The following is a 12,072-nucleotide window of genomic DNA, read 5'->3' on the forward strand; positions in this document are numbered from 1 at the left end:
GTGGTGCTGGAGGTAGGGTGTCTGCCTTGCAAGTGCTAGTGTAGGAGGGACCACGGTTCCATCCCCCCAAGCCTGGAGCGATTTCTGAGCGCATAGCCAGGAGTAACCCCTGAGCGTCAAACAGGTGTGGCCCAAAACCCAAAAATAAATAAATAAATAAATAAATAAATAGGGGCTGGAGTTATAACACAAGCATAGAGTGCAGAGCTTACAGGATGTGGCCCCAAGACCAAAAACACCACAGCGAATTATAAATATTTAAGGTAATTTATGTGCAAGACTTTCTTTATTTTTCATATGTATCCCTTTGGGGGAACCACTTCCAGTGACTCTTTTCTCTTGCAGTTCATGGCTGGCATATTGGTACTCTGATCAATAGTGCTCAGGAACCAGCCTTGTGCAGTATAGAGATGGGGCATGCAATACCAGAAGTCAGACTCAAAATTTACACATGGCAGGCATTTGTGCCACTATTTGCTCCATTATTTGATCTCTTACCTAGGTCCCCAGGCACCAGTTTTCCTTAAAAAAAAAAAATCTTTGATAGTACCATGTCTAATTAGTTATTGTAATTGCCTTTTTTTTTTTTTTTTTTTATAAAGGGATGTGGGGGGTTCCCAACCAATGTTTAATCGTCCCAAAGTCACTCCTGGTGGCACTCAGACAACTAGGTAGATTGGTTCCATCTTTGATGGCCAATGTTTGGTGCTGCACCAAACAGTGTCAGCACCATACAGTGATTTTTTTTTTTTTTTTGTTTTTGGGTCACACCTGGCAGTGCTCAGGGGTTACTCCTGGCTCCATGCTCAGAAATTGCTCCTGGCAGGCACGGGGGACCATATGGGACGCCGGGATTTGAACCGATGACCTTCTGCATGAAAGGCAAATGCCTTACCTCCATGCTATCTCTCCGGCCCCCATACAGTGATTTTTGAGGAAGGGTATGAAGTAACTGGGATCCTTTTTAGGGTTTTGTACATGCCAGATACGCACTTCAGTTCTATGAAACGTCTCTCTAGCCCCTTTTTTATGGGCTCTCATACCCAGAAGTCCTTGGGGGTCACTCCTGGGGGAACCTGTAATGCCAGAATCAAAGCTGTGTCTGAAGAGATAGTAAGTGTGGCTGACCCAAGTTTCATTCTGGAACCCCACATGTTTCCCTGAGTATTGTCAGGAATTATTTCTGAGCACAAACCCAGGAATAGATCCTGAGCACAGCTAGGTGTGACCCCAAAGAAAAGCAACAACAAAATCCTGTGGTCTTCTGTTTCAGCCTTTTGAGCTGTCTCACGGTCCCTGTAACAGCTTTCTTCACCATATATATATATATATATATATATATATATATATATATATATATATATATATATATATATATATATATATATATATATAATTTTTTTGTTTTGTTTTGTTTTGTTTTTGGGCCACACCCAGCAGTGCTCAGGGGTTACTCCTGGCTATCTGCTCAGGAATAGCTCCTGGCAGGAATGGGGGACCATATGGACGCCAGGATTTGAACCAACCACCTTTGGTCCTGGGACGGCTGCTTGCAAGGCAAACACCACTGTGCTATCTTAGGTATGGGAAGGGGGAAGAGTGGTGGGAGGGGGTGATATGAGGTGGGACTGGTAGAGAAAGGGATTCACTTAAGAGATGATGAGGAGGGCCCGGAGAAATAGCACAGCGGCGTTTGCCTTGCAAGCAGCCGATCCAGGACCAAAGGTGGTTGGTTCGAATTCCGGTGTCCCATATGGTCCTCCGTGCCTGCCAGAAGCTATTTCTGAGCAGACAGCCAGGAGTCACCCCTGAGCACTGCCGGGTGTGACCCCAAAAACCAAAAAAAAATCTTAAAAAAAAAGAGATGATGAGGAATGTGTAGAGTTTGGAGGGGATAGGGTACAATGGGTCATCTCAATCGAATGTAAATTGTTGTCACAATCCTTCTTGAAAGAATGATGTTCTTCTTACATTTTAAAATGTTTATTGTTTGCTACTTGTCTGGTTTGTATTGTAAGATCAGGTGAAATTTCCTGGCTGTTTTCTGATCTTTAAACTTAAGCTTGAGTGAATGAAGAACTCCAGAAGGAGCAATGAATTTTTGGGAAGTGCTTTGAGCAGATTGGAATGATTTATGGAGTGGAGACAGGGAGGAGGTGGGAGAATCTTTGCTAGGTGTACACAGTACCTTCTTGAATGAGAATATGTAATTGGGAGATTGTATTCTCAGAATTCTTATAAAGGCAAAGAAAGACTTGCTAGCTGACATTTTTTTAGAAATTGCCGGCAGGCTCTGACGTGCTTGTTTGTCTTCCTGTGGTACCTTTGATGTCCTAGAGTGGAAATAAAAAGAGATTAGTGTTAAAAATAATTTTAGAATTTATTTTTGTTTGTTTTGGGGTCTCACTGGGTGGTCCTTAGGAACTATTCCTAGACTGGGGTTTGGAATTCACTCTTGCAGTTCTTGAGAGGGCCAAGAATTGTATTCTGGTCTTAGGTGCTCCAGACCTTTGAATTCTCTCCCTAGTCTAACAAATTGGAATTTTTGAAGGGCCCTCCTAAGCAGTATTCAGGTCTAGGTTTTCTTTCAGTAATACTCAGCCAGCTGACTAGATGGTTTAATGCTAGGGTTTGAGATATTCTACAGTGGGCATAGCAATTGGTTTGCATGCAGCTGACCTGGGTTCGATCCTTGGCACCACATTTGGCTCCAAGATCCACCAGGAGTGTGAGTGCAGAGCCAGAAAAATCCCGGAGCATAGTTGAGTGAGACCCAAAAACAAAGCAACAACAAAAACAAAAAGAAGAAAGTTTTATCTTGAGGGTGGGGGAGAAAGAAGGATAGTAATCTGAAAGAGGGTTTGTTGACAGTCTGGTCTATTGCTAGATATATAATTAATATCTGAATTACAACTTGAGATGCACATGCAAGTTTTTATGGTATCTATAAATATATATAATATTTTGCAATTATATGTAATTTGTTAAACACACAGAGAAAAGCAATATATGTAGTATAATAATGTATTTTTGGGGGGCGAAACACTCAATGGTGCTTGGGCCTTACTCCTAACTGTGCTCAGATCTTACTCCTGGCAAAGCTTATTGGACCATATGAGATGATCAGCTGCATGCAAGGCAAGCTTTATACCCACTGTAACACCTCTCCAAACCCTGTATTTTATTTTTTAAAGTAACCATTATATTTGTATATATATAAAGGTATGGAGATTACATAGCAAACAATAGTAGTTATCTCTAAGGACTGTTATAAACACATAACCTAAACTATAATAAAATTTAAAAATAACCTCAGAGTTCTAAGTCACTCTACACTTAAAAGGTTTAAAAGGTTTAATAATAAATAATTTTCCTCATCTTTTTTGGACCACACCTTTCAATATTCAGGGTTACTCATGGCTCTGTGCTCAGAAATTACTCCTGGAAGTTTCTGGAAAACCATATGGGAAGACGGGGATTGAACTTGGGTTGCTCATGTGCCTGGCAAGTGTCCTACCCACTTTACTGTTTCTCCAAGCCAATAATCTGAATCATTTTAACAACTTGGAAAGAGTTTTTCAGGGACTAGAATATTGTTAATAACTGTTTGGGTAAAATGTAGAATTTAGGTACATTAAACAAACAAACAAAAACCCACAAAGAAAGTCAGACAGGGATATCACAGTTGATCTACCTTTAACAGCAAGTCAACATGCTGTCCTATGAAGGAACAGAATATGACAGAAAAGCAGCAGTAATACTGAGTTACAAAGACTTTGAGGACATGTAGTAGACCCACTTTGCTATCTCTCTTACCCCTCTGCTTTGCCTTTTGTGGTTTGCAGTGCTGTTATTGAAAGGGTATCGTGTATATATATTTTTTGTTTGTTTGTTTGTTTGTTTTTGAGCCACTCTGCTGGTGCTCAGTAATTATTCCTGGCTTTGTAGTCAGAAATTATGCATGGCATGGGGCTGGAGAGATAGCACAGCGGTCGGGCATTTGCTTTTCATGCAAATGACCTAGGACGGATGGTTGTTCGAATCCTGGCATCCTGTATGGTCCCTCTTGCCTGCCAGGGGTGATTTTTGAGTGTAGAGCCAGGAGTAACCCCTGAGCGCCATCGGGCGTGACCCAAAAACCGAAAGCCAAAAAAAAAAAAAAAAAAAAAAGACTCTTGGCAGATTCATTTAATCAGGGGACCATTTGGGATGCCAGGGATCGAACCCAGGTCATCCATGTGCAAGGCAACTACCCTATCTGCTGTACTATCTCTCTGGCCCCTCATGCACACACACACATACACACACACATGCACACACACACACACACACACACACACACACACACACACTCTCTCTCTCTTTGGTTTTTGGATCAAATGGGATGCCAGGATTTGAATCACTGTCCTTCTGCATGCAAGGCAAATGCTCTACCTCCATGCTATCTCTTCAGCCCTCATGCATATATTTTTACCTCCCCTCAGCACCCACTTCTTGTTTGGAGTGATTACTTCCCACATTACTAAAATTTTTTAACTTCAGTGGTCAGATTTATCCAGTTTTTCTTTATGACTTGTATTATTTATTTATTTTTTGGTCACATCTGGTGGTGCTCAGGAGTTATTTCTGGCCCTTCGCTCAGAATCGCACCTGGCTGGCTCTGGGGACCATATAGAATGCCAGAATTCGAATCACCAATCCGTCCTGGATTGGCTGTGTGCAAGGCAAATGCCCTACTGCTGTGCTATCTCTTCGACCCCAGACTTGTACTTTTTATATCTTGTTTAAAAATCCTTTTCTGGGGGCCAGAGAGATAGCACAGTGGCGTTTGCCTTGCAAGCAGCCGATCCAGGACCTAAGGTGGTTGGTTCAAATCCCGGTATCCCATATGGTCCCCTGTGCCTGCCAGAAGCTATTTCTGAGCAGATAGCCAGGAGTAACCCCTGAGCACCGCCGGATGTGGCCCAAAAACGAAAAAAAAAAAAATCCTTTTCTGGGCTGGAGAGATAGCATGGAGGTAAGGCATTTGCCTTACATGCAGAAGGACGGTGGTTCGAATCCCGGCATTCCATATGGTCCCCCAAGCCTGCCAGAAGCGATTTCTGAGCGTAGAGCCAGGAGTAGACCTTGAGTGCTGTTGGGTGTGACCCAAAATCAAAAACAACAACAAAAACAAACAACCCCCCCAAAATCCCAAAAAGACAAACCCCCCAAAATCCTTTTCTATCCTTAGATATTTTCCCTTCCAGTTTCCTATATTCACTTAAAAGTTTATCTTTCAGGGATCGGACTGTAGTGTAGTAGGTAGGGCATTTGCCCTGCACAGGGCTGACCCAGGTTTGATTTCTGGCACAACATATGGTCTCCCAAGCCCACCAGGAGGGACTTCTGAATAAAGAGGCAGAGGTAAGTCCTAAGCACTGCTTGGTCTTGCCTCCCCCCACCAAAAAACTATATCTTTCGATGTTAGGTATTCAATTTTCCTGGAGTTTATTTTTGTGGAGTGTGAAGTAGAGGGTTTCTGCATTTCTTCCAGCTTAATATATTGTGCACGAGAGATAAACAGATGGGACTATATTAAGCTGAGAAGCTTCTGTATATCAAAGGAAATTGTCAAAACCCACCCACAGAATGGGAGAAATTATTCACCCAATACCCATCAGATAAGGGACTAATATAGAAAATATACAAGGCACTGACAGAACTTAACAAGAAAAAAAAAACATTAATACCATTAAAAAATGGGGAGAAGAAATGAACAGACACTTAGTCAAAGAAGAAATACAAATGGCCAAAAGGCACAGGAAAAAATGCTCCACATCAGTAATTATCAGGGAGATGCAAATCAAACCAACAATGAAGTACCATCTCACGCCACAGAGACTGGCACACATCACAAAGAACAAGAACAATCAGTGCTGGCAGAGATGTGGGGAGAAAGGAACTCTCATTCATTGCCGGTGGGAATGCCATCTAGTCCAGCCTTTATGGAAAACAATATGGAGATTCCTCAAAAAACTGGAAATTGAGCTCCCATATGATCCAGCTATACCACTCCTAGGGATTTACCCTAGGAACACAAAAACACAATACAAAAATCCCTTCCTCATACCTATATTCATCGCAGCACTATTTACAATAGCCAGACTCTGGAAACAACCAAGATGCCCTTCAACATATGAATGGCTAAAGAAACTGATACATACACACAATGGAATATTATGCAGCCATCAGGAAAGAAGAAGTAATGAAATCTTCCTATACATAGATGTACATGGAAACCATTATACTGAGTGAAATAAGCCAGAGGGAAAGAGAGAGATACAGAATAATCTCACTGATCTATGGGTTTTAAAAATAAAAGACATTATTGTTATAATAGGACAGGCTCACAATATGAAGCTTACCACAAAGAATGGTAAGGGCAGTTGAAAAATACTAGACTAACAACTACCATGACAATGTTAATAAGTAGGAGAAGTAGAATGCCTGTCTCGAATACAGGCAGGGGGTGGGGGAGGAGGAAGATAGGGGGCATTGGTGGTGGGAATGTTGCACTGGTGAAGGGGAGTTCTTTGTATGACTGAAACCAAACTACAATCATGTTTTCAATCATGGTGTTTAAAAAAAAAGAAATTAAAAATAAAAGGAATCAGGGACCGGAGAGATAGCATGGAGGTAAGGCATTTGCCTTCCAGGCAGAAGGACGGTGGTTCGAATCCTGGCATCCTATATGGTCCCCGAGCCTGCCAGGAGCGATTTCTAAGTGTAGAGCCAGGAGTAACTCTTGAGCGCAGCCGGGTGTGACCCAAAAACCAAAACCAAAACCAAAAAAAAAGGAATCAACATTATACACTATGGTCTGTTTAAGCAGAAGTCTACATAAAGCTATGTATTGTTGACAAAAATGTCGAGCTCACAGGCTCTTAGGAACCTAATTCACAGGAGCATTTTTTTGTATTTGCTCGCAGTTTATGGTGCCTCTGACTACACTAAATAACTCAAATGAACACTATGTATATTGAATATTTTGTATAATATTTTGTATGTATCAGTTTCTTTAGCCATTCATATGTTGAAGGGCATCTTGGTTGTTTCCAGAGTCTGGCTATTGTGAAATATTGAATTTCACACCAAAAAAATCAAACCAAAACAATATATATAGTGCCTATTTTTTCCAGTCAACACATATAGTCTACTTTTTGGTTTAAATTTAGCTATGCTCCGGGATCACTCCTGCTGGGGGTTTGAGATAAAACTGAGGTTGATTGCATGCAAAGCAAGCTTCCTACCTACTGTACTATCTCTCCAGCTCTCTATCTCTTTTTTGGGGGGGGGCTTCCAAGCAGTGCACAGGTGACAAGGGGAGGGACGGTCACTCATGGCAATACTAGCCCAACTGAGCTGGATGGGTTAATGCTAGGATCTGAAGATGTGGAGCTATACACAGGCCCTTTAGGGTCAGGAACCTCCAGAGCCTTACTGGAGGTGCTTGGTGCCTACCAGGGCTATACTCAGTGGTTCTGGTGGCCATTAGTACTGAGGTTTGAACTTGGGTTCTGTCTACTGTCTTGATCTACCTTACCCCTTCTCAATATCTGTTTTTTGTTTGTTTGTTTGTTTGTTTTTGCTTTGGGGACACACCCAGTTATACTCAGGACTTACTTCCAGCTCTGCACCCAGGGATCAGAGTGATAGCACAGTGGAAGAGTGTTTGCCTTGCACACAGCCAACCTAGAACAGACCCGGGCTTGATCCCCCGCATCCCATATGGTCCCCTGTGCCTGCCAGGAGTGATTTTTGAATGCAGAGCAAGGAGTAACCCCTGAATACCACTGGGTGTGGGCCCAAAACTAAAAACCAAAAAGGAAAAAAAAAGGTTGGATGTTTGAAAGGCAAGCACCCCGCTCACTACAATATCGCTCCAGCCTCTTTTACCTCTATTTGTTTGATAAACCCCCAATTTGAGGTTTAATTAACATTTAACATATTAATTAGAACATAATGGTTTGTTATTTATTACAAGATAATTACTAGTCAATGATGAATATTTAAATATCTATTTGTCAATACAAATACAATTATACAATACAAATAGTTGATACTGTTTTATATCTTTGAGTACCTATTTAGTGATTTATACTAGAGATTCATTTTGAAGTTCATACCTGATGGTGTTCAGGGATCACTCTTAGGAGGTACTAGAGGTGGGTATCTTGTTATATAAGGAGTTACACCAGGTCTCTGAGCTATTTCTCTGGCCCACTAGAGATTTATTGAAATGAGATTACTGAGTTAAAAGTTTCACACATTTAGGCTTTTGATAGTTATTGGCAAATTAACTTTGTCTCTTAACAGTAATGAAGATTCTGCTTATTTCATTCTTTCTGTTTAGGTTTTGAGTCACATCCTAAAGTGCTCAGGGCTTACTCCTGATTCTGTGCTTAGTGATCGTTCTTGGTGTTGCTTGGGGACCATATGGGGTGCTAAGGATCAAACCTGTCTTGGCTGTGTGCAAGGCATGCACCCTACATGTTGTACTGTCTCTCTGGCTCTTTGAACTCATTCTTGACAGTTTATCAGTTTCATATTTACCAACTTACTATGACACTTCAAAACTTCTGAATTAGAGATCAGAAATCAACTTCTATTTGACACAAGTGTCATCTTCGGTTCAACAATCAATTCCCCAGGCAGCCTTTTGATATCACTTTGATAAGCAATGGTACTTTAAAATCGAAGAGTTTGGGGCCGGGCGGTGGCACTAGAGGTAAGGTGCCTGCCTTGCCTGCGCTAGCCTTGGACTGACCGTGCTTCGGTACCCCGGCATCCCATATGGTCCCCCAAGCCAGGAGCAACTTCTGAGCGCATAGCCAGGAGTAACCCCTGAGCGTTACCGGGTGTGACCCCCCCCCCAAAACAAAACAAAACAAAATCGAAGAGTTTGGTTATACATTTTAAGTAACAGAAGAATTATATCCTTCTTTTCCTATTTCCCCGCAAGTTAAACTTGATTAGAAAGAGCTGAGATGTATCCTTATCCTGGTCTTTATTTTGTATCTTTTGTTTCTTCTCAACCGCTGCATCCTTCTAGTTGATTCCACAGAGTGACTCTGGCTTAAGGAAGGCCATTCTTTAGAAACTTACGGGTTTTCTTCACTTTGCTCTTGAAACGATCACAAGGACATTGTTTCTTTGGCAGCCCCTGCTCTGCCATGAGTTTTCTTTTTGGGGCTCTCTGGAACCAACCTGAAAACAGGATTGTTTCTTAGACATCAAGGTTAATGTTTGAGGGTAGGAAACAGGACAGAATTTACTTTCTTTGTTGTCTTTTCAGCTCTTTTTTTCATACAGCAATAGAGTGGGGGAAAGGGTTGACATAAAATAGTGGGAATCTAGTTACATGAACACAGGATTTTGAGGTTTGTCCCATGTATACAGGGAGGGAAGACTTTGCTGCAGGTTTGGAGGGGCATCAGGATATTTTTAGGATGACTGAAAAAAGAAGGATAAACTCTAGATGTTTGTCTTTTAGTGTGATTTAACTCATGCAAGTTTACCTTTTGTTTTATATATATATGTATATATATACATATATATACGTGTGTATATATATATATATATAGTTTTTGGGCCACACTTGGTGGCACTCAGGGGTTACTCTTGGCTCTTCACTCAGAAATTGCTCCTGGCAGGCTTGGGGACCATATGGGATGCTGGGGATCGAATCCAGGTTTGTCCTGGGTTGGCTGTAAGGCAAATGCCCTACCACTGTACTACTGCTTCTGCCCCGTTTTATATTTCTTTATTTCTTTTCTTTTTTTTTTTTTGTTTTTGGGCCACACCCGGTGATGCTCAGAGGTTACTCCTGGCTATATGCTCAGATATCGCTCCTGGCTTGGGGACCATATGGGATACTGAGGATCGAACCTCGGACCGTCCTAGGCTAGCGCAGGCAAGGCAGACGCCTTACCACTTGCACCACTGCTCGGAACCTGTTTTGTATTTCTTGAGAGTAAAATAAGATTGTGTATAAGATCCAGAAAGATTTTTCTTTTATAGATGATGGGGACTGAACCCAGGTCTCCTGAATGCAAGACATGCACTTGACTACTCAGTTCTATCTCCACCCCCTAGAATATTTAATTTTATTTTTAGGGGTCCCAACCAATTGTCTATAGGGGCTTATTTTCAGCTGAGTGATTGGGGTTGCTTCTGGCAGTGGTTGGGAGCCATGTGGTATCGGGAATCAAAACTGGTGGCTCCTGCATGCAGAGTGTGCACCCTAGCCCATTGAGATATTACTCTAGCCCTTCACAGAATTTTAATTTTTTGGGGCCACACCTCATGGTGCTCAGGGGTTACTCCTCCTAGTTCTGTGCTCAGAAATTTCACCTGGCAAGCTTGAGGGACCCTATGGGATGCCTGGGATCCAACCCGGGTCAGCTGTGTGCAAAGCAAACATTATTGCTCTGCCCCTTTTAGTAGACAGTTTTGGGTTCTTGGGGTAAAAACTGTAAAGCCGGGTGTCTGTATTGACACATAAAGATTCAGCAAGATCTCTTGACCTTGAAGGAAGCAGACAAGTGTTGGAGCTCAAATGGTGGGTTGGTGGAAAGGGAAATGGGTGAGGCCACTTTAGATAACATCTCTGCTGATCTCACAGGGACTCAGGGGAAAGAACTGGGATTGTGATGGTAAATTACTGTTGTTGATACTGAATTACTGACCTTTGCACTCACATTCTTGGCCACCTTCCCAGAGCCAAAGCCCAGAACGCTGGCGTTGGTCCCTATAACCTCTGGCGACCCCTGTTGGAAGGAAACGGATTACGTTCAGGGACTGGAAATGAAGGGGCCAACCGAAATGGTCCCTGGCATTGTGCTACATAGGTCAATGCAATTCTCTCTCTCTCTCTCTCTCTCTCTCTCTCTCTCTCTCTCTCTCTCACATATTGTTTTGGGTCACACTGGGCAATGCTCAGAGGTTACTCCTGGCTCTATGCTCAGAAATCGCTACTGACAGGTTCAGGGGACCATTTGATATGCCAGGATTCGAACCATTTTTCTGCATGCAAGGCAAACGCCCTACCTCCAGGCTATCTCTCTGGCCCCTCTCTTTTGTTTTTAATCCAGGGATCTAGGAATTTATTTTTGTTTTTGTATTAGGGTCACACCTGGCAGTTACCTGGGGTTACTCCTGGCTTTGTGCTCAGGAATCAGTCCTGATGATTCTGGGGAACCATATGGATGCTAGGGATTGAACCCGAGTCATCTGTACAAGGCAAGTGCCTTGCCCACTGTACTATCTCTCTCACCCAGATCTAGGGAACTTTAAAGAGAAATATTTATTTATTATTTCTTCTAACGAGGGGAATATTTAAATGAATAAGGAATGGAGACTTAAACTCTGACTGTGCTTAGCTAAAAGTCAGTGGAGAAAGAATAGATTCTAGACTAAAGCAAGGATAAATGTGGATATTAATCAAGACCTTCTGCTTCCCTCCCCACAAACACACTTTAAATCTTCATGAATTAATGAGAACCAGAAGTAGATTATCCATAAACCAGTCAGGATTTTCACTTGACCTACAAGTTTGCTGTATCTCATAATCTGTAATCCCAGCTCAACTATAAGAGGAAATTTTTCCTGAAGAAAATTAATTACATTTTAGCTTCTATACAAGTTTGTTTTCTCATCTGATGATTCCCCCCCCCCTTTTTTTTTTTTGGTTTTTGGGCCACACCCGGCGATGCTCAGGGGTTACTCCTGGCTGTCTGCTCAGAAATAGCTCCTGGCAGGCACGGGGACCATATGGGACACCGGGATTCAAACCAACCACCTTTGGTCCTAGATCGGCTGCTTGCAAGGCAAACGCGGCTGTGCTATCTCTCCAGGCCCATTTTCCCCTATTTTATGATAAGATATATTTATTACACTCAAGGATAGTGACTTATCAGCTTGAGTTTAGAGTTTTCTTTTGCTTTAGGGCTATACCTGGGGGTGCTCAGGATTTACTTCTGGCTTTGTGCTCAGAGATCATTCTTCATGGGGCTGTGGGACCATATATGG

At 42.2% G+C, this 12,072-nt stretch overlaps 1 protein-coding gene across 1 annotated transcript in view; it reads right to left on the minus strand.

Moving 5' to 3' along the window:
* Window positions 1-2,235: 2,235 nt before the first annotated feature.
* Window positions 2,236-12,072, minus strand: part of CXCL17 (C-X-C motif chemokine ligand 17) — a 71,670-nt gene continuing 61,833 nt past the window's right edge. Inside the window, exons 2-4 of the mRNA XM_049787505.1 lie at window positions 10,731-10,811; window positions 9,148-9,249; window positions 2,236-2,333 (exon numbers count right to left, since the gene is read on the minus strand). Coding sequence (XP_049643462.1) covers window positions 2,236-2,333; window positions 9,148-9,249; window positions 10,731-10,811 — 281 coding nt within the window. The remainder of the gene's footprint in view (window positions 2,334-9,147; window positions 9,250-10,730; window positions 10,812-12,072) is intronic.

Source organism: Suncus etruscus, chromosome 14 (genome assembly GCF_024139225.1).
Source record: "Suncus etruscus isolate mSunEtr1 chromosome 14, mSunEtr1.pri.cur, whole genome shotgun sequence".
In the NCBI taxonomy this organism is placed as follows: Eukaryota; Metazoa; Chordata; class Mammalia; order Eulipotyphla; family Soricidae; genus Suncus; species Suncus etruscus.